Consider the following 20,413-nt stretch of genomic DNA (forward strand, 5'->3'; position numbering starts at 1 on the left):
AATCTAAATATTATTTATTTTAAATCTTACAATATTCATTAGATCTTGAACAAATTTATTATTTAAATAAATTACAATATTTAATCTCAATAATTTTTTTCATGTTGTTTAATTAGTAGTTATGAGTATTACATAATTCAGCCATTTTGTGTGTTTTGTATTCCAGCAAATTCATGTATTTCATAATTAACAACAAAAACGATTAATGGAGTATGTAAATCAGTCACATATTAATTCTGTCCTTTTGTCATCTGTTTATTTCTCTTTGTGGTTCTTCAGCAGAAACAGGATGTAAATTTTTGCCAGTTTAAAGTTGTAGATCAAACTCATTTTATTTCTCTCTATGCAGACGATATACTGCTATTTATTTTAGATTTAACAAACACTTTTCTCACTTTTTTAGTTTAATTCAAATAATAATGCATGTTCTTTGGAGACACCTGAAGTAATTACAATATTACAGTCCTTACTATAAAGACACTTCAGGAATGAGAGCTAGAGTTCTCAACGGGCCCAAAAATTCAACCCAAAACCGGAATGACCCGAGGGACGTGAAGCCCGAAACCAGCTCGGCCCGACATCATCACATACATCACTGGGTCCGAGCCCGACTGAACCTGAGTTGTTTTTTTTTTTTTAAATGTTAGGGGGAAAAAATGATGCTCCCCCTCTGCGCCTCAGCAGTCTGGCTGCCCTGCCTCAAATACAGTAGCTTTAATCACTTAAAGTCAACCAATCATTCATGTCCCAAAATAATATTACCAGACAGACAGGCTTCAACGTCAGCGTGGGGGAGAGCAACCATTGCGCATCATGTAGAGCTGCGCCGCTGCATTTAATGAGCCGCAGCCGCTCTCAACACTTTTCCTGCACCTGAACACTGACTGACTGACCAAACTTCGCTCGCACTTCACAGTAGCATATCTTGTTTTAGTATTATTTTTTTTTTGTCAGAACGGAATTCAGCATTCTTTATTTTTATAATTCGCATATTCTTCTTGCTTAATTATTATAGCCCTATTATCATCCCCTGACACACACACACAGCAGACCATACTTCAACTTCAACTCGAACACTTTATTAAAAATGGTAACTATAACCTTCAAACATCAACAACATAACATTGAATAATGAATGGATTTGGAATAATCTTAACAGACATGCATATTTTCTTCCTCACAGGCTGCTCAGAAGTGAGAACCATGGACAGCAGCATTGTGTGTTAGTGCTGCTGTCACACCCTCACACAGTGCGCTTTCTGACAGACACACTTTTTTTTTTTCCTCTCTCTCCGCTGTCCGAGCCCGACTCAGCCCGCCCCAATTAACTTAACTAGTCAGCCCAAACCGACCCGACCCGTCGGGCTTATTCGGGTCAGGTTCGGGCTCGGGTTGAAATTGAGAACTCTAATGAGAGCTGATTGGATGATTTATCATTGAAATGTTCCTACCATGGGTTTTGTTCCAAAGGTTTATTATTACAGACAAATCTGTAATGACTATAGCAGAATAAGTTTTACAGTCATGAAGGCATTCATATCCATTGTGACAACAGATGATGGACTTATACTACTACCATCACTGTTTGTATAAATCAAACAATAATGAGGAGTTTTGTCTGAGTTTATGAACTCTTAAAATGTTCAGTAAAAATAGACCTATATCATATATTCTGAAACTTTCTTTCTGAATTCATCACAGAGAACTTACAGGATCTTTATCAGCTTATTTTTCCTCTGGATTTAATAAAGTTACTGTTACTATGAAGAGAAAATCATTCAGACACTTTGATCATAATAAAGATGAAAACAAGTGATTTGATGAACACGTCTTTATTATGTGGAAACAGTGAAATAATATTGAAACATTGCAACAAGCTGGTAAATATTGCTATTGAAAGATGTGAAATGAAAGACAGAGATAGTTCCAGAGTGCAGAGTGAGAGCAGTAGCAGAGTCAAAGTAGCAGAGTCCCAGTGAGTCAGGTCAGGACTGGGAACACTGGTCTCTCCTCAGTGTCTCTGAGAGCGGAGTCTGGGAGCCCTGGGTGGCCTCACAGGTCACAGAGCCCACCTTCCCCCACTGGTCTGCAGGGAGCCTCAGGGTGCTGCTCCAGCTGTAGTGGCCGTCCTTCTCCAGCACCCCGGGGCTCCTGCTCTCCTCCCAGCTGCTGCTGCTGCTGCTGCTGCTGCCGTCCACCTTCCAGGCCAGACTCCAGTCTGAGGGGAAGCCCTTGTTGGCCAGGCATATGAGCGTGGCCTTGCCCTGCTGCAGCTCCTCTCTGGAGGGGGGCAGCACCGTCAGGGTGGGACGGACATCACCTAGGAGACACCAATCAGCTTAGAGGGCAGGGACCACACAGCTGTGAAAGAAGCACCAGACACTTGGACACCTTTACTGTGTGAGAGTGGATTTTCTCCTTGAAGGAGTTTCTGTCAGATGCTTTTTCTGCTCCACCAGTCACTCACTCACTCACACATTGTTTCACTTCCCTTTCAGAAACCTCTCATGCATATCAGCACAGAAAGAGTCCTCATATGACCTGAGAGATATCAAACTACACTGGAAATAAAAGAATCACAGCTTCAGTATCAACACTGAATATATTTTCACTCATATATTCTTTAGTTCAAAGTCCTGGTACATTTATACAAACATACTTACAGTCCAAACTCTCAACAGGACAAAAGTCAATCAGATCCACTGTTAAAGGACATTATCAGCCAAAAATAACTCACCACCAAATTGAAATTGTTCATCAGACAGATTGAAAAATACAAATAGCATCAGAGAAGAGTCAACATTATTTCAAACTGAGGTTAAAAGACAATTTGAGCCATTTTACAAGATCAGAGATTTGGCAGCATTTCTGCTTCATTCTCAGGGTTTGAAATCATTTCAGCTCAACTTCAAAACAGTTTTAAAGGCTGAATTTAAAACATGTATAAAGTGCGAGTGTTGTTCTTTAATCTTTCCTACAGTTTAAGTTGTTCACATTTCACAAATTCAACTGAATGTTTAAAGAGAAGTTCAGTAAAAGTGCTTTGAGTTCAACTTCAAGGTTAAAGAGGAGAAATGAACAATGAGAGTGATTTAGATCAGTCCAATGGAAACTTATATCTACTACAAATATTCAGACACTGAAATTAAAACCGTGACTGATTAAATATTTGTGCAGAAACTTACTTCCAACATCCAGTCTGGTTCCTCCACCGAACGTGCGCCACAGTGATACAAACTGATTGAGTCGTCGTACAAAAACCTCTGACTGTACAGAGACACGGCTCTCTGACTTTGAACACAACACACTCAACAACAACACTTCCTCTTTTGAAAAGAATTTACTATTTAACATTATAGTTATCAAACAGTGTCACAATGTTTCAGAATTAATCACATTTTTACATCTTTATTGTTAAATTTGTCTGAAAGTAAAATTGATCCCTCTCACATTAAATGAAACTAGACAGAAGACGTTGTGAAAGAAAATCTTTCTGCAGTCATCAAAGCAAATCCACATGTAAATGATGAGTGACACATTCCTGATCAGTCCTCTGATAAATGTATTGATCCAGTGATAAACAGCATCATCAGAGTAATCCAAGTCCCTGTTGGAGTCAGTCAGAGCATTTCCATAGAGAGCCACTTTGCATCAGCAGCACCATGCTCCAGTGCTCTGGGAGAGTTTATAGTCCTGAGAGTTGAACACTGGATGACTGACAGCTGTCCTTCATGACAACAGAAGCCACAGAAATCCTCCTCTTCATCAAAAACATGACTTTGACCTCCGTCCTCATCTGGACTCTCCTCTGCTGCTGCTTCACAGGTAAAGTCCAGAGAATCAAACTCCTCTCCTCTATCAACATCCGTCCCTCTGAAATGAAGACCACAAAACCATGACGCTGCTTTATGTTTTTGTCTCTGTATCCTCAGAGTCCAGAGGTCAGGTCACAGTGACTCAGCCTGGAGCAGTGAGCTCTGCTCTGGGAGGCTCCGTCACCATCAGCTGTAGGACCAGTCAGAGCGTTCCTTGCTCACCCGCGTGTTTAGCCTGGTACCAACAGAGAGATGGAGAAACTCCTAAACTGCGCATTTACCGCACTAGCAGTCGCAATTCAGGGACACCAGGTCGTTTTTCAGGCAGTGGATCAAACTCTGACTTCACTCTGACCATCAGTGGAGTTCAGGCTGAAGATGCAGCAGTTTACTACTGTCAGAGTGTACATGAGATCAACAGTCAGCATGTGTTCACACAGTGAAAAAGTGTCGTACAAAAACCTCCCTCAGTTAGACTGAACAGAAACTGAAGTGACTGCTGCAGCTGGAAGCTACTGCAGAGACTGATACACTTCACTGAGGACACACACACACACACACACACACACACACACACACAAATTTCCCATTCTATGCTGACGACACCTTATTATACATCACAATATCTAATCTCTGTTTAAAGTTATCAGTCATATCAGAACATTGTGCAACTTGTCTGACTTCTTTCAAACGCATTTTAAAAGTACATCAAGTATTTTGTTTTGAATCCACATTCCACTGAACTGAGATAAAGTAGTTTAAACAAAATATTTTCATCATGTAAGAGAATCAAAATGTCATTTAGAAATTTTGAATCTTCTCATGTCTTACTTGATGAACATCTCTTCCTGTCTTTTTAGGATCTATTTGTCTTTTTTTTTACCTCTGTTATTTCAACATTAGATTCACTGTGTAAACACTATATGAATTACTGTAGACTTCATTCAACAACCATCTGCATTTACATATAAATCTTTTTATATCTCCAGCTAATTCAGAATGCAGCAGCATGTGTACTAACAGGATCTACGACACGAGATCATATTTGTCCTGTTTTAGCTTCTCTGCACTGGCTCCCTGTAAAATCCAGAATTGAATTTAAAATCCTACTGTTAACTTATAAAGCTCTAAATGGTCAAGCTCTGTCATATCTTAGAGAGCTCATAGTGCCTTATTATCCCACCAGAACACTGCGCTCTGAGAACGCAGGGTTACTCGTGGTCCCTAAAGTCTCCAAAAGTAGATCAGGAGCCAGAGCCTTCAGCTATCAGGCTCCTCTCCTGTGGAATCATCTTCCTGTTACGGTCCAGGAGGCAGACACCATCTCCACATTTAAGACTAGACTTAAGACTTTCCTCTTTGATAAAGCTTATAGTTAGGGCTGGCTCAGGCTTGCCCTGTACCAGCCCCTAGTTAGGCTGACTTAGGCCTAGTCTGCCGGAGGACCCCCCTATAATACACCGGGCACCTTCTCTCCTTCTCTCTCTCTCTCTCGTATCCTATTACTGCATCTTGCTAACTCGGCCATTCTGCATGTCACTAACTCGGCTTCTTCTCCGGAGCCTTTGTGCTCCACTGTCTCTCAGATTAACTCATATCACAGCGGTGCCTGGACAGCGTGACGTGTGTGGTTGTGCTGCTGCCGTGGTCCTGCCAGATGCCTCCTGCTGCTGCTGCCATCATTAGTCATTAGTCATACTTCTACTGTGATTATACACATATGACTATTGTCACACATGTATACTGCCAGATAGTAATACATACTTTCAACATATTGTACCACAGTAGCCAGAACTATAACTATAATATTATTACTTTCATTAATGTTGTTGTAAGCTACTGTCATTACCTGCATCTCTCTCTGTCTCATTGTGTCATGTGGATTACTGTTAATTTGTTATGCTGATCTGTTCTGTACGACATCTATTGCACGTCTGTCCGTCCTGGAAGAGGGATCCCTCCTCAGTTGCTCTTCCTGAGGTTTCTACCGTTTTTTTCCCTGTTAAAGGGTTTTTTGGGGAGTTTTTCCTGATCCGCTGTGAGGGTCATAAGGACAGAGGGATGTCGTATGCTGTAAAGCCCTGTGAGGCAAATTGTGATTTGTGATATTGGGCTTTATAAATAAAATTGAATTGAATTGAATGATAAACAATGTTGAAATTGAAAGTGTGTCTGAAAACAAATTTCTTGGAATATTAACAAATAAAAAATTGTGCTGGAAGCCACACATAAACTACATCAAAACCAAAATATCAAAGTCAGTTGCAATACTATTCAAAGTCAAAGATTTTTTGAATCAAACATCATTATACACCTTGTACTGCTCCTTTATTCTTCCATTCATAAGCTACTGTGTGGAAGTGTGGGGGAAACACGTACAAAACAAACACAAATCCAATCTATATTCTTCAAAAAAGAGCCATAAGAATTGTAAATAAAACCACTTACAGAGAAACAACAAACCCACTCTTTATCAAATCAAAAGCTCTAAAATTTAAAGATCTGGTTGACTTCAAAACAGCTCAAATCATGTATAAAGCTAAAAATAAATTATTACCTAACAGTATCCAAGAGTTGTTTCAAATGAGAAAAAATCAGCACAACCTGAGGGGAACCAGTATATTTAAGAAACAATTAGTGAGAACAAACACAAAATATCACTGTATTACAGTTAAAGGAGTGACCTTGTGGAATAATTGCAACAAGGAACTGAAAGCATGTTCATCATTAAATAAGTTCAAACGAATGTTCAAAAACAACATACTGAAGGAATATATGATGGAACAGGACATGTAGGTTGTCCTGTTGTTGAAGTATGTCTCATTCTGATTGCAATGTTATTTTTATGGATTTCATGCTTGATTTGTTTGAGTTGTATGTTAACGAAGCGGAAAGCTTAATGTTACGACCCCTAGCTCGTGGTGGAAAAAGGGAAGCAACATAAACCAGTTGTAATCGGTAAAAGTAAAATTATTTATTAAACAAGGTTTGGCAAACAGAAATTGTGAGGCAAAGCTAAAGGAAAAGGGCTGATGGATGCTGCTCAAATTAAAGAAACAAAGAGAACCAAAACTAGAGTACTAATAAGGAGACTAAGTAAATCAAAAGCAAAAACAAAATTGCCAATTAACTCTTGATTGGTTCAAAACATAACACAATTAGGACAGCACCCCTTAACCTAGTGTCTCTAAACAGAAGAAATGCCTATAAGTATTGTTAGTGCAATCAGTTATTGAAACTTATGTTCCCTAGCCCAGTCCTCTCTATCAAGTGCCTCATGTACTTCAAACATTCAAGTTAATGCCACATTAACATTTACAAAATTCAGGAGACACGTCTGGCAAGCTGCCCGATTGATGATCTGGCTGAGTCTTATATAGCCTTGCTCCTCAGCTGCAGCCTGGGGATTGGTGGAGCTGATGTGGTACCGTACCAATCCAAACAAAGGAGACGGGTCCAGGAGATGGAAGGTGGAGGGAAGGCACACCTCCTCAGCGTGAGCCAATCAGGTGCAGGGGTTCACACAGCCTGCTTAGCATGAAACACACAACTATAAACAAAGTTAAACTATGAGGCAGGGGTACGGCCACCGCCTCCGTAACACTTAAGAATTTAGGTTCAACATAAAGTTTAAAGATAAAATATAGAAAGAAAAAAGCGGTAGGACTACATAAGTTCACACTTCCTTCCAGCACCTTTTCAGACGTGAAATATGCAAATATGTTTCCGAGTTGTATTTCTTTGTTTGATTGTTTTTTTTGTTTTTGTTTTTGTTTTCTTTGGTTTGTCTTTGTGACTTGCTGACTGGCTGACCTTTACTTTATGCAACTTGATTATTCATGTCTTTCATTTTTTATTTCTTTATTATTATATTTTTATTTTTATTTTAGTTTTTCTAACCAAAGCTTGTTTGTTTCTTTTAAACATGTCAGAATAAACATTTTTCTATTCTATTCTATTCTATTCTATTCTATTCTATTCTAAAAAAACAAAGCAACTACACATGATTACAAAGACCAGCTAGGACACATTCGACATTGGAATATAGAAGATTGTGTACAAAAATCCTGCAACAGTGTTTTGAAATGGCCACAAAGAACCAATGAGTGCAGCTTTAAGTCCTTCTGCAGAAGATTCCACATATAAGGAGCTGCAGACATAAATGCCCACTTACCAAACTCTATACGAACCCAAGGTACAGACAATAAAAACATGCTGAGCAGGGCCATTTTCATTTTTTTTTTTTGCTTAATGTACAGGCATAAATATGCTGGAAGTCAGCCAAGAGTAGCTCTGTAACAAGAAAATGCCGATGAAACAGTCTATGAAATTTTAAAGAGAGCCAGCCAACCCAAGCCTGCAGGATACAGTGATGAGTTTGGAGCCTACAGTTGGTTATGAATCTCAGTGCATCCTGATGCACAAAGTCCAGAGCATGCAAACACTGTGTGGGTGCATTCATATTCATTCTGTAAATTTCCATTGTAATGCGGATGATACACAGTTGTATTTATCGATGAAGCCAGAAGACACGTATCAATTAACTAAACTTCATAATTGCCTTAAAGACATAAAAACTTGGATGAGCACCAATTTCCTGATGTTAAATTCAGACAAAACTGAAGTTATTGTTCTTGGCCCCAAACAACTCAGAGACTCTTTATCTGATGACGTAGTTTCTCTAGATGGCATTGCTCTGGCCTCTAGCACTACCATAAGAAACCTCGGAGTAACATTTGATCAAGATTTGTCTTTTAATTCTCATTTAAAACAAACCTCACGGACTGCATTTTTTCATCTGCGTAATATTGCGAAAATTAGGCCTATCCTGACCCGAAAAGATGCAGAAAAATTGGTCCATGCTTTTGTTACCTCTAGGCTGGATTACTGTAACTCTCTATTATCAGGTAGCTCTAGTAAGTCTTTAAAAACTCTCCAGCTAATTCAGAATGCAGCAGCACGTGTACTAACAGGAACTAAGAAACGAGATCATATTTCTCCTGTTTTAGCTTCTCTGCACTGGCTCCCTGTAAAATCCAGAATTGAATTTAAAATCCTACTGTTAACTTATAAAGCTCGAAATGGTCAAGCTCCGTCATATCTTAGAGAGCTCATAGTGCCATATTATCCCACCAGAACACTGCGCTCTGAGAACGCAGGGTTACTCGTGGTCCCTAAAGTCTCCAAAAGTAGATCAGGAGCCAGAGCCTTCAGCTATCAGGCTCCTGTCCTGTGGAATCATCTTCCTGTTGCAGTCTGGGAGGCAAACATGACACTAACTCAGCCGTACTGCATGTCTCTAACACGAAGGAATGTACCATATTATATGAAGGAATGTACAATAATTCTTATATTACTTTTATGTGCTTTTTTGCCTTTAATGGATAGGACAGTGTGTGAAATGGGCAGACAGAGAGAGAGAGCGGGGACTGACACACAGCAAAGGGTCGCAGGCCGGACTCGAACCCACGACCGCTGCAGCGAGGCAATGCCTCTGTACATGATGCACCAGCACTATCCACTACTCTACCCACGCCCCAAATGTACCATATTATTGACAACTTTTAAATGTTATGCTTTTTTTTCAGAATCTAGATAAATAAAAAGATAAAATATCATTTACCTATAAAAAACTCTTTTATCTGCTCAGACACTTAAGATTCTAAAATTGTGGCTGGGGCTGAGAGTTTAGAGATGGGCCTGTAGTTGTTTAGCTGGGTTGGGTCACCAGTTTTTAATAGAAAAGAAGAAAAGCCGATTTACAGATTAGAGGAACTCTGTTTAAAGACACGGGAGGATTTAAAATTTATGTTAAAGAGAAACAATAAAATCAGCTGTTAGATTTAAAAAGGAAGACTTAAGATTATCAGGACCTGCTGACTTGTTAACACCAAGCAGTGCAGGTAAACATTGTGGAATGAAAAGGTTGCTCAATAATCAGAGATGAATCAGAATAAATCGCATTGTTCAAATTACTTTTGGTTGAGGCGTGCAGCCTCAAACAAATCAGAAGAGGCAATAAAGTGTTCATTAAAACAATTTAGCATTGTTGTTTTGTCACTTATAATTTTGGAGTCCTGTATAATACTACATGTGGGATTACTTTGAACTGAATATTTCAATATCTAACCATGTCAGGTTTCTTGGTTTATTGTTTATTTTGAAAAAGTCTGACATTTTTCCATCATAGAATTTCTAAATGGCTGGATGAAGCAGAAAAAGACCAGACGACCATATCAATATGCAAATATGTGAGGAAACGCTGTCAGCAAGAGAAAACAGCCTGATATGTTGAGGACAGCTCCAGCTGACTGACTCTGTGTGTTTGCATATGTGTCCTGCCTCTCTGCTCCCAGCCGTTAAGAGGCCAGTGTTGATCAGTGGCTGTCCAGGCCTTTCACAGCCACTGACACGCCGGCAGCACAATGATGATGTCACTGATTCTACTGCTGGCCACCCTGGGGCTCCTTGTTCAGGGTGAGACTCTCTTCTGTCTGAAAACTTTGCTTCAGGATGCAACCAGGTTCACCACAATGATGTTCTGCTCTGATGGAGAAACACTGAAACAAGCAGCATTTACCTTCTTCCATCTATTCTCCATGTTAAAGAAATGACACTCTTCTGTTTGGATGTTGATCATCTTTCTGCAAGCTGGATCTGTCTCAATAACCCTTCTCCTCTTTGTCATGTTTTCAGATTCATCAGGAGAAATCATCCTGACTCAGTCTCCTGGATCTCAGTCTGTTGCTCCAGGACAAACTGTCTCCATCAGGTGTAAAACCAGTTCAAATGTTTATGGCAACCTCCAGTGGTACCTTCAGAAACCTGGAGAAGCTCCTAAACTCCTGATTTATTCAGCTACAACTCGTCAGTCTGGAGTTTCAGATCGTTTTAGTGGAAGTGGATCTGGGACTGACTACACTCTGACCATCAGAGGAGTTCAGGCTGAAGATTCAGGAGTTTACTACTGTCAGCAGGGTAGCAGCACACCGTTCACACAGTGATACAACGTCGTACAAAAACCTCCCTCAGCTGGAGAGGAACTGATCTGACTCAACAGCTGCACTGAAACTAAAACAACACAAGTTTTACTCAGAACAAAAAATGCAGTTAAAAATAATTGACTCGGAACATTTGTAATCTAAATATACTGTATATAAAAAACTATGTATAGTTTATTTAATCAGGCTTTTAACATTCTGCTGCACATCAGAGCTAAACTCTGTTGAAGAATAATTTAATGATTCATAATAGAATAATAATAATTTAATTCATAGAGTATGATAACACATGAATGTATGAATGTAAATATTATATATTAAAAATCTTACCATTTTTCATTGGATCTTTAAGGAACTCATTTTTTAAATAAATAACAACAGTTGATATCAATATTTTTTTTCATGTTGTACAATTACTTATGCGTACAACATATTTGAGCCATTTTGTGTGTTTTGTATTCCAACAAAAATAGGTATTTTATAGATTACACCAAAAACAATTAATGGAGTATGTAAATCAGTCACATTTTAATTCTGTCCTTTTGTCATCTCTTTATTTCTCTTTGTGGTTCTTCAGCAGAAACAGGATGGAAATATTTGCCAGTTTAAATTTCTAGATCAAACTCATTTTATTTCTCTCTATGCAGACGATATACTGCTATTTATTTCAGATTTAACAAACACTTTTCTGACTTTTGTAGATTAATTCAAATAATAATGCATGTTCTTTGGAGACACCTGAAGTTATTACAATATTACAGTCCTTACTATAAAGACACTTCAGTAATGAGAGCTGATTGAAGGATTTATCATTGAAAAGTTCCTACCATGGGTTTTGTTCCAAAGGTTTATTATTACAGACAAATCTGTAATGACTATAGCAGAATAAGTTTTACAGTCATGAAGGCATTCATATCCATTGTGACAACAGATGATGGACTTATACTACTACCATCACTGTTTGTACTAATCAAACAATAATGAGGAGTTTTGTCTGAGTTTATGAACTCTTAAAATGTTCAGTAAAAATAGACCTATTTCATATATTCTGAAACTTTCTTTCTGAATTCATCACAGAGAACTTACAGGATTTTATCAGCTTATTTTTCCTCTGGATTTAATAAAGTTACTGTTACTATGAAGAGAAAATCATTCAGACACTTTGATCATAATAAAGATGAAAACAAGTGATTTGATGAACACGTCTTTATTATGTGGAAACAGTGAAATAATATTGAAACATTGCAACAAGCTGGTAAATATTGCTATTGAAAGATGTGAAATGAAAGACAGAGATAGTTCCAGAGTGCAGAGTGAGAGCAGTAGCAGAGTCAAACCAGTAGCAGAGTCCCAGTGAGTCAGGTCAGGACTGGGAACACTGGTCTCTCCTCAGTGTCTCTGAGAGCGGAGTCTGGGAGCCCTGGGTGGCCTCACAGGTCACAGAGCCCACCTTCCCCCACTGGTCTGCAGGGAGCCTCAGGGTGCTGCTCCAGCTGTAGTGGCCGTCCTTCTCCAGCACCCCGGGGCTCCTGCTCTCCTCCCAGCTGCTGCTGCTGCTGCTGCTGCTGCCGTCCACCTTCCAGGCCAGACTCCAGTCTGAGGGGAAGCCCTTGTTGGCCAGGCACATGAGCGTGGCCTTGCCCTGCTGCAGCTCCTCTCTGGAGGGGGGCAGCACCGTCAGGGTGGGACGGACATCACCTAGGAGACACCAATCAGCTTAGAGGACAGGGACCACACAGCTGTCAATCAAACACCAGACACTTGGACACCTTTACTGTGTGAGAGTGGATTTTCTCCTTGAAGGAGTTTCTGTCAGATGCTTTTTCTGCTCCACCAGTCACTCACTCACTCACACATTGTTTCACTTCCCTTTCAGAAACCTCTCATGCATATCAGCACAGAAAGAGTCCTCATATGACCTGAGAGATATCAAACTACACTGGAAATAAAAGAATCACAGCTTCAGTATCAACACTGAATATATTTTCACTCATATATTCTTTAGTTCAAAGTCCTGGTACATTTATACAAACATATTTACAGTCCAAACTCTCAACAGGACAAAAGTCAATCAGATCCACTGTTAAAGGACATTATCAGCCAAAAATAACTCACCACCAAATTGAAATTGTTCATCAGACAGATTGAAAAATACAAATAGCATCAGAGAAGAGTCAACATTATTTCAAACTGAGGTTAAAAGACAATTTGAGCCATTTTACAAGATCAGAGATTTGGCAGCATTTCTGCTTCATTCTCAGGGTTTGAAATCATTTCAACTCAACTTCAAAACAGTTTTAAAGGCTGAATTTAAAACATGTATAAAGTACGAGTGTTGTTCTTTAATCTTTCCTACAGTTTAAGTTGTTCACATTTCACAAATTCAACTGAATGTTTAAAGAGAAGTTCAGTAAAACTGCTTTGAGTTCAACTTCAAGGTTAAAGAGGAGAAATGAACAATGAGAGTGATTTAGATCAGATCATTAAAACCTTAACTGATTTAATATTTGTACAGAAACTTACTTCCAACATCCAGTCTGGTTCCTCCACCGAACGTGTACCACAGTGATACAAACTGATTGAGTCGTCGTACAAAAACCTCTGACTGTACAGAGACACGGCTCTCTGACTTTGTCTGACAAAACTTCAACTACAAGTCCTCAAATTCCAACTTTAATCTAAAAATTCAAACACATGACTCTCTGCTCCACTGAGTTATTATGGTAGTTATATTTATCATTTCATTTGAAAAACAAAGTGCACTTTGTTTCATACACAACAGCTGGCCAAAAATTACAAGTTAAAATGTAAAACCACCAATTTCATTTTCTTGACAAGTAACACAGGCAAAAAAGAAAATGTTTCCTGTAACTCAATAAAATTTGTTAAAGATTGAACTTACTTCCAACATCCAGTCTGGTTCCTCCACCAAAAGTCAACCACAGTGATACAAACTGATTGAGTCGTCATTACAAAACCTCTGACTGTACAGAGACACGGCTCTCTGACTTTGAAGACAACAAACTCAACAACAACACTTCCTCTTTTGAAAAGAATTTACTATTTAACATTATAGTTATCAAACAGTGTCACAATGTTTCAGAATTAATCACATTTTTACATCTTTATTGTTAAATTTGTCTGAAAGTAAAATTGATCCCTCTCACATTAAATGAAACCAGACAGAAGACGTTGTGAAAGAAAATCTTTCTGCAGTCATCAAAGCAAATCCACATGTAAATGATGAGTGACACATTCCTGATCAATCCTCTGATAAATGTATTGATCCATTGATAAACAGCATCATCAGAGTAATCCAAGTCCCTGTTGGAGTCAGTCAGAGCATTTCCATAGAGAGCCACTTTGCATCAGCAGCACCATGCTCCAGTGCTCTGGGAGAGTTTATAGTCCTGAGAGTTGAACACTGGATGACTGACAGCTGTCCTTCATGACAACAGAAGCCACAGAAATCCTCCTCTTCATCAAAAACATGACTTTGACCTCCGTCCTCATCTGGACTCTCCTCTGCTGCTGCTTCACAGGTAAAGTCCAGAGAATCAAACTCCTCTCCTCTATCAACATCCGTCCCTCTGAAATGAAGACCACAAAACCATGACGCTGCTTTATGTTTTTGTCTCTGTATCCTCAGAGTCCAGAGGTCAGGTCACAGTGACTCAGCCTGGAGCAGTGAGCTCTGCTCTGGGAGGCTCCATCACCTTCAGCTGTAGGACCAGTCAGCAGGTTTATGGTGGGAGCTACTTGCACTGGTACCAACAGAGAGATGGAGAAACTCCTAAACTGCTCATTTATATAACTAGCACTCGAGCATCAGGGATTCCAGATCGTTTTTCAGGCAGTGGATCAAACTCTGACTTCACTCTGACCATCAGTGGAGTTCAGGCTGAAGATGCAGCAGTTTACTACTGTCAGAGTTATCATGAGATCAACAGTCAGAGTGTGTTCACACAGTGAAAAAGCGTCGTACATAAACCTCCCTCAGTCAGACTGAACAGAAACTGAAGTGACTGCTGCAGCTGGAAGCTACTGCAGAGACTGATACACTTCACTGAAGATGTGTAACAAACACAAAAAATCATCTAATTTTCTATTTCCAAAGCATATTTTCAGGTCAGAACACATACAGAAATTCTTCTTTCCAAATGTAAATCTGCAGGCTGTTTGCTCAGCTCGATGTCTATCAAACAAACTCAACATGCATATGACAATATGTGAGAAAACATTTTTGCTTCCCTGGTAGGGCATGCATGGAACATCACCTCAACTTCACTTTGTTGACTAAGGGGTGTATGTTTGCACATGGGCGGTAGGGACATGTCCCTGCCAAAGATAATTGTCCTGACCTGATCTGAGTGAACTCGCTCACATTATGCTCGTTCTCACAGTTCAGTGCCCAACAGTACAGGAAAGTCACATCTTGTGTTGATTCAGTGAAACACAGTTCACTTTCACAGTTTTTTTTCCCCGTTAAAGGGTTTTTTGGGGAGTTTTTCCTGATCAGCTGTGAGGGTCATAAGGACAGAGGGATGTCGTATGCTGTAAAGCCCTGTGAGGCAAATTGTGATTTGTGATATTGGGCTTTATCAATAAAATTGATTGATTGATTGATTGATTGATTGATTGGTTGATTGACTTTATTTTTCATAATGGGATGATCCCATCTTATTCTGTGTCAGAGGTGGTTTCACTCAGTTTTTGTTTTCCATCTCTGATGGCGAGCAGTAGCCTGGAAATCCAGACTCAAATCTAGAAAGATTTTGAGTCTGGCCCTCACCAATACACCCTTCCTACCCAAGGGGCAGCGCTAACTGAGGCATATTAAATGCCCCTGCACACAACTGGATAGCACGATAGCCAATCAGAACAAAAAACAAGGTGATGTATTCATTGCTCTAAGCCCCATTTGTTTGCCGACCAGTGGAGGTAACTGATATATTATGCTTTTGCTGTATCCCGTCGGCAAAATGGCAAAAACGTCCTACCTGCAAGTGAAGGCTTCTAGGGCAGTCTTCTGTTCCTCTCTCAAGGAAAAAGATAAGTGTAGTTGGCTTAGTGTTTCTTCCAAAGCTAAATTGAATGGACGCGGTCCTTTGGCATCTGCCATCTTGGCTGTTTACTTTTAGACTTGCAGCCCTGTCCTCATCATGTTACGCCCGCCCAGAGCCCGCCTCTGTCAGATAGACTGATCTGATTGGTCTGATAGGCGATTCAGCGGGCTCTGCTCGTCGGGGCCAGATCCCCCTGCAGAGCAAATTAGAATTTGCTGGGGGTGGGGCATCTGTATTTCCAGGTTAGGTGAGCAGCACAAAGTTGCTTAAAAAGTCCAGAATATAGGAATGAAGAGGATATATCAGCAGAAATTTAGTATGTTTTATTCAATGTATAATCACCTGAAAATAAGAATCATTGTGTTTTCATTGTCTTAGAATGAGCTGTTTATGGAGATCACTATGTTGACCATCAATCTGACCATCAGTGGAGTTCAGACTGAAGATGCAGCAGTTTATTTCTGTCAGAGTTATCACTATGTCAACAGTCAGTGTGTGTTCACACAGTGAAAAAGAGTCGCACAAAAACAACATACAAAAAACTAACCTTCGATGCCGATGTTGTCCTGTTATTTAGCACAAAATCTACATCCCTTCCCTCAGTTATTAATCAGGTCTAGATGGTAGTACAGATATCCAGGCATCTCTGAATCACATTTTGAATATAAATCAAATCAAGTATGCTTAGTTAAATAAAGTATATTGACAACTGAATCTAACAAAATAAAAGAACAAAGGAGGCAAATGGTGGTGGACAGCAGTGCTGCTGAGAGAGAGTGGGAGTGGCCCAGTAAAGGGCATTTATTAGATGCCAGAGGTCACATGATCATGTGGAGAGAAGTTCTCAGGTCGACCTGCAGCAGCTCCTCAGAGAAGAGGAATCAGGTCAAACATCAATACATAACATCCCCTCCCATAAGCAGGTTGATATGAGGCATCTTTTAAATAAGCAAACATGCAAATCCCTTGAATCAATAACACTGATTATACTCACGACCTTGAGAGTGCATCTGCGAGCACATTGTCTCTTTGGCTCATCCTGCACTTTATTTAAGTTAGTCTTATGAGACAACATGAATTCATCAGCTAAACAGAAGCCTTTTCAGTTGTTGACACTCCGCTCATTAACATATGTGCAGATTACATCAGGCAGACAGTTTTTAAATTGTTCAAGATCAACCATGTCAAATCTTCTGCTTTCTGTTTTGCGATCAGTACCATCGATTGAAAAGTGTTACTTTTTCCTTAGTAAACTCCACCTAAGTTTGCTTATCAGGCTTACTGAGGCTCCTGAATTGTTGGCTATAGGCCTCAGGAACCAGCTCATAAGCCTTGAGGACAGCATTTTTAACTTTATCATAATGCTCATCTTTCTTGAAGGCTCAAAGCAGAATCACCTTCCTGAGCCTTTTCTACCAACACACTTTGGAGAAGCAGTGTCCAAGCCTGGCATATACTTCAACATTCTTCTCCATGAATGGTGGAACCAGCCTGCTATTGTTAACAATGCCAGATGGCTCAGACTCGGCCAAGCTCGGTAACGCAAAAATGTTTAAATTCTAGCTCCTTAAGGAAATGCTCATGTTCCAACAGCATTTGTTCAACTGTTTCCTGTAACACCAGCTCTTTTAACCCAACTGAACAGCAGCATCTGACAGTGAAGGAGACAGATTTGAGGAATCTTTGGAAGGATCAACCAGCAAAACGGCAGGCTCAGTTGAGGCCTGTGGTCTTGAAAATATCATGGTCAGTCAAGGTAGCTTTGAGAACATTTTAAATACTTTCCTTTACGTGTTTATACTCAGGAGTAATCTTGATAATAATGAACAAGTTTCAGCAGCTGATCTCTGGTAAACTGATCAACCAACTCCTCTGAGGGTGTCTCAATAAAGTCATCAAGGGAGGCCATATTAAAGGCCTCTCCTACACTGAACAACTACTAAGTTGGCTATCAAAGCCACATGCACAAAGACAGGCCTAAACCTCACCCATCAAGTTGTACAGCAAATGTTAGGTTCACCACATATAGCCAAGCTACTACTTACTAACCTAACTTAACTAATCTCCCACTGTCAAACCACAGAACTACAGCAGGCCTGTGTTTGAGAGCACAAGCAAAAGCAATCCCCCAGAACCTGCCTAATATTCACTAAGCTAAGGAGGAGAGACAGAGGGTGGGAGTGGCCCAGTAAGGAATTTATTAGATAATGGAGGTCACATGATCACGTGGAGGGAGGTTCTCAGGTCGACCTGCAACAGCTCCTCAGAGAAGAAGAATCAGGTCAAACATATCAATACATAATGCAGACTAAAACAAAAATATATGTACAGGGACATAAAAAGCTGATAAAGGAACAAACCATGAAGACGTGAGAAACATGAGGGACAAGAGACATCAACATCAAATGCAGATAATGTGACAATGAAAAGGAGAAACACAGACTGAATTCACAGGAGAAGCAGGGTGTTACAAGGGACAGGTGACACCAAGGCTAATGAGGGACAGGTGAAACAAATCGTGACAAAGCAGGAAAACACAAAGGCAGGAATCAACACAAGACATGACACATGTGGGGAGAAACCAGGGAACATGGTTGGATATCAAAAAGTTGAGGTAAATCTAGTGTGAAAATTTTCCATAACAGAATTTCTAAATAATAAGAGGAAGTCAAAAAAGACCGGGCTACCATATAAATATGTAAATATGTGAGGAAACGCTGTCAGCCAAAGTAAACAGCCTGATATGTTGAGGACAGCTCCAGTTGACTGACTCTGTGTGTTTGCATATGTGTCCTGCCTCTCTGCTCCCAGCCGTTAAGAGGCCAGTGTTGATCAGTGGCTGTCCAGGCCTTTCACAGCCACTGACACGCCGGCAGCACAATGATGATGTCACTGATTCTACTGCTGGCCACCCTGGGGCTCCTTGTTCAGGGTGAGACTCTCTTCTGTCTGAAAACTTTGCTTCAGGATGCAACCAGGTTCACCACAATGATGTTCTGCTCTGATGGAGAAACACTGAAACAAGCAGCATTTACCTTCTTCCATCTATTCTCCATGTTAAAGAAATGAGACTCTTCTGTTTGGATGTTGATCATCTTTCTGCAAGCTGCATCTGTCTCAATAACCCTTCTCCTCTTTGTCATGTTTTCAGATTCATCAGGAGAAATCATCCTGACTCAGTCTCCTGGATCTCAGTCTGTTGCTCCAGGACAAACTGTCTCCATCAGGTGTAAAACCAGTTCAAATGTTTATGGCAATCTCCACTGGTACCTTCAGAAACCTGGAGAAGCTCCTAAACTCCTGATTTATTCAGCTACAACTCGTCAGTCTGGAGTTTCAGATCGTTTTAGTGGGAGTGGATCTGGGACTGACTTCACTCTGACCATCAGAGGAGTTCAGGCTGAAGATTCAGGAGTTTACTACTGTCAGCAGAGTTACAGCTACCCGTTCACACAGTGATACAACGTCGTACAAAAACCTCCCTCAGCTGGAGAGGAACTGATCTGACTCAACAGCTGCACTGAAACTAAAACAACACAAGTTTTACTCAGAACAAAAAATGCAGTTAAGAATAATTCACTTATAACATTTATTATCTAAATATACTGTAAATAAACACTATGTATAGTTTAGTTATTCAGGCCTTTAACATTCTGCTGCACATCAAAGCTAAACTCTGTTGAAGAATAATTTCATGATTCATAATAGAATAATAATAATTTAATTCATAGAGTATGATAACACATGAATGTATGAATGTAAATATTATATATTAAAAATCTTACCATTTTTCATTGGATCTTTAAGGAACTCATTTTTTAAATAAATAACAACAGTTGATATCAATGTTTTGTCATGTTGTGCAATTACTTATGTGGACAACATAATTCAGCCATTTTGTGTGTTTTGTATTCCAACAAAAATATGTATTTTATAGATTACACCAAAAACAATTAATGGAGTATGTAAATCAGTCACATTTTAATTCTGTTCTTTTGTCATCTCTTTATTTCTCTTTGTGGTTCTTCAGCAGAAACAGTATATAAATATTTCCCAGTTTAAATTTCTAGATCAAACTCATTTTATTTCTCTCTATGCAGATGATATACTGCTATTTATTTCAGATTTAACAAACACTTTTCTGACTTTTTTAGTTTAATTCAAATAATAATGCATGTTCTTTGGAGACACCTGAAGTAATTACAATATTACAGTCCTTACTATAAAGACACTTCAGTAATGAGAGCTGATTGGATAATTTATCATTGAAATGTTCCTACCATGGGTTTTGTTCCAAAGGTTTATTATTACAGACAAATCTGTAATGACTATAGCAGAATAAGTTTTACAGTCATGAAGGCATTCATATCCATTGTGACAACAGATGATGGACTTATACTACTACCATCACTGTTTGTACTAATCAAACAATAATGAGGAGTTTTGTCTGAGTTTATGAACTCTTAAAATGTTCAGTAAAAATAGACCTATTTCATATATTCTGAAACTTTCTTTCTGAATTCATCACAGA

At 39.4% G+C, this 20,413-nt stretch overlaps 1 protein-coding gene and 4 gene segments (V, D, J or C); 4 read left to right on the plus strand and 1 right to left on the minus strand.

Annotated features, from left to right (window-relative positions):
* The window catches only part of LOC125905157 (uncharacterized), a 5,233-nt gene extending 928 nt beyond the window's left edge, over positions 1-4,305 (plus strand). The window contains exons 3-5 of the mRNA XM_049603043.1: positions 2,016-2,103; positions 3,723-3,825; positions 3,933-4,305. Of these exons, the coding sequence (XP_049459000.1) occupies positions 2,016-2,103; positions 3,723-3,825; positions 3,933-4,258 (517 nt within the window). The 3' untranslated portion in view covers positions 4,259-4,305. The remainder of the gene's footprint in view (positions 1-2,015; positions 2,104-3,722; positions 3,826-3,932) is intronic.
* LOC125904920 (immunoglobulin kappa variable 3-15-like) overlaps positions 1-19,681 on the plus strand; it is a 51,886-nt gene extending 32,205 nt beyond the window's left edge. Inside the window, 2 exon segments of the V gene segment in view lie at positions 18,694-18,814; positions 19,034-19,681. Of these exon segments, the coding sequence occupies positions 18,763-18,814; positions 19,034-19,341 (360 nt within the window).
* On the plus strand, positions 10,172-10,840 carry LOC125904923 (immunoglobulin kappa variable 3-15-like). The segment is given in 2 exon segments: positions 10,172-10,292; positions 10,512-10,840. Coding segments are annotated over 2 exon segments (360 nt in total).
* On the minus strand, positions 12,010-14,026 carry LOC125904907 (Ig kappa-b4 chain C region-like). The segment is given in 3 exon segments: positions 12,010-12,514; positions 13,340-13,415; positions 13,795-14,026. Coding segments are annotated over 3 exon segments (504 nt in total).
* Positions 14,230-15,453, plus strand: LOC125904918 (Ig kappa chain V region 3381-like). The segment is given in 2 exon segments: positions 14,230-14,358; positions 14,466-15,453. Coding segments are annotated over 2 exon segments (417 nt in total).
* Positions 19,682-20,413: the final 732 nt, after the last annotated feature.

This window comes from Epinephelus fuscoguttatus, linkage group LG17 (genome assembly GCF_011397635.1).
Source record: "Epinephelus fuscoguttatus linkage group LG17, E.fuscoguttatus.final_Chr_v1".
In the NCBI taxonomy this organism is placed as follows: Eukaryota; Metazoa; Chordata; class Actinopteri; order Perciformes; family Serranidae; genus Epinephelus; species Epinephelus fuscoguttatus.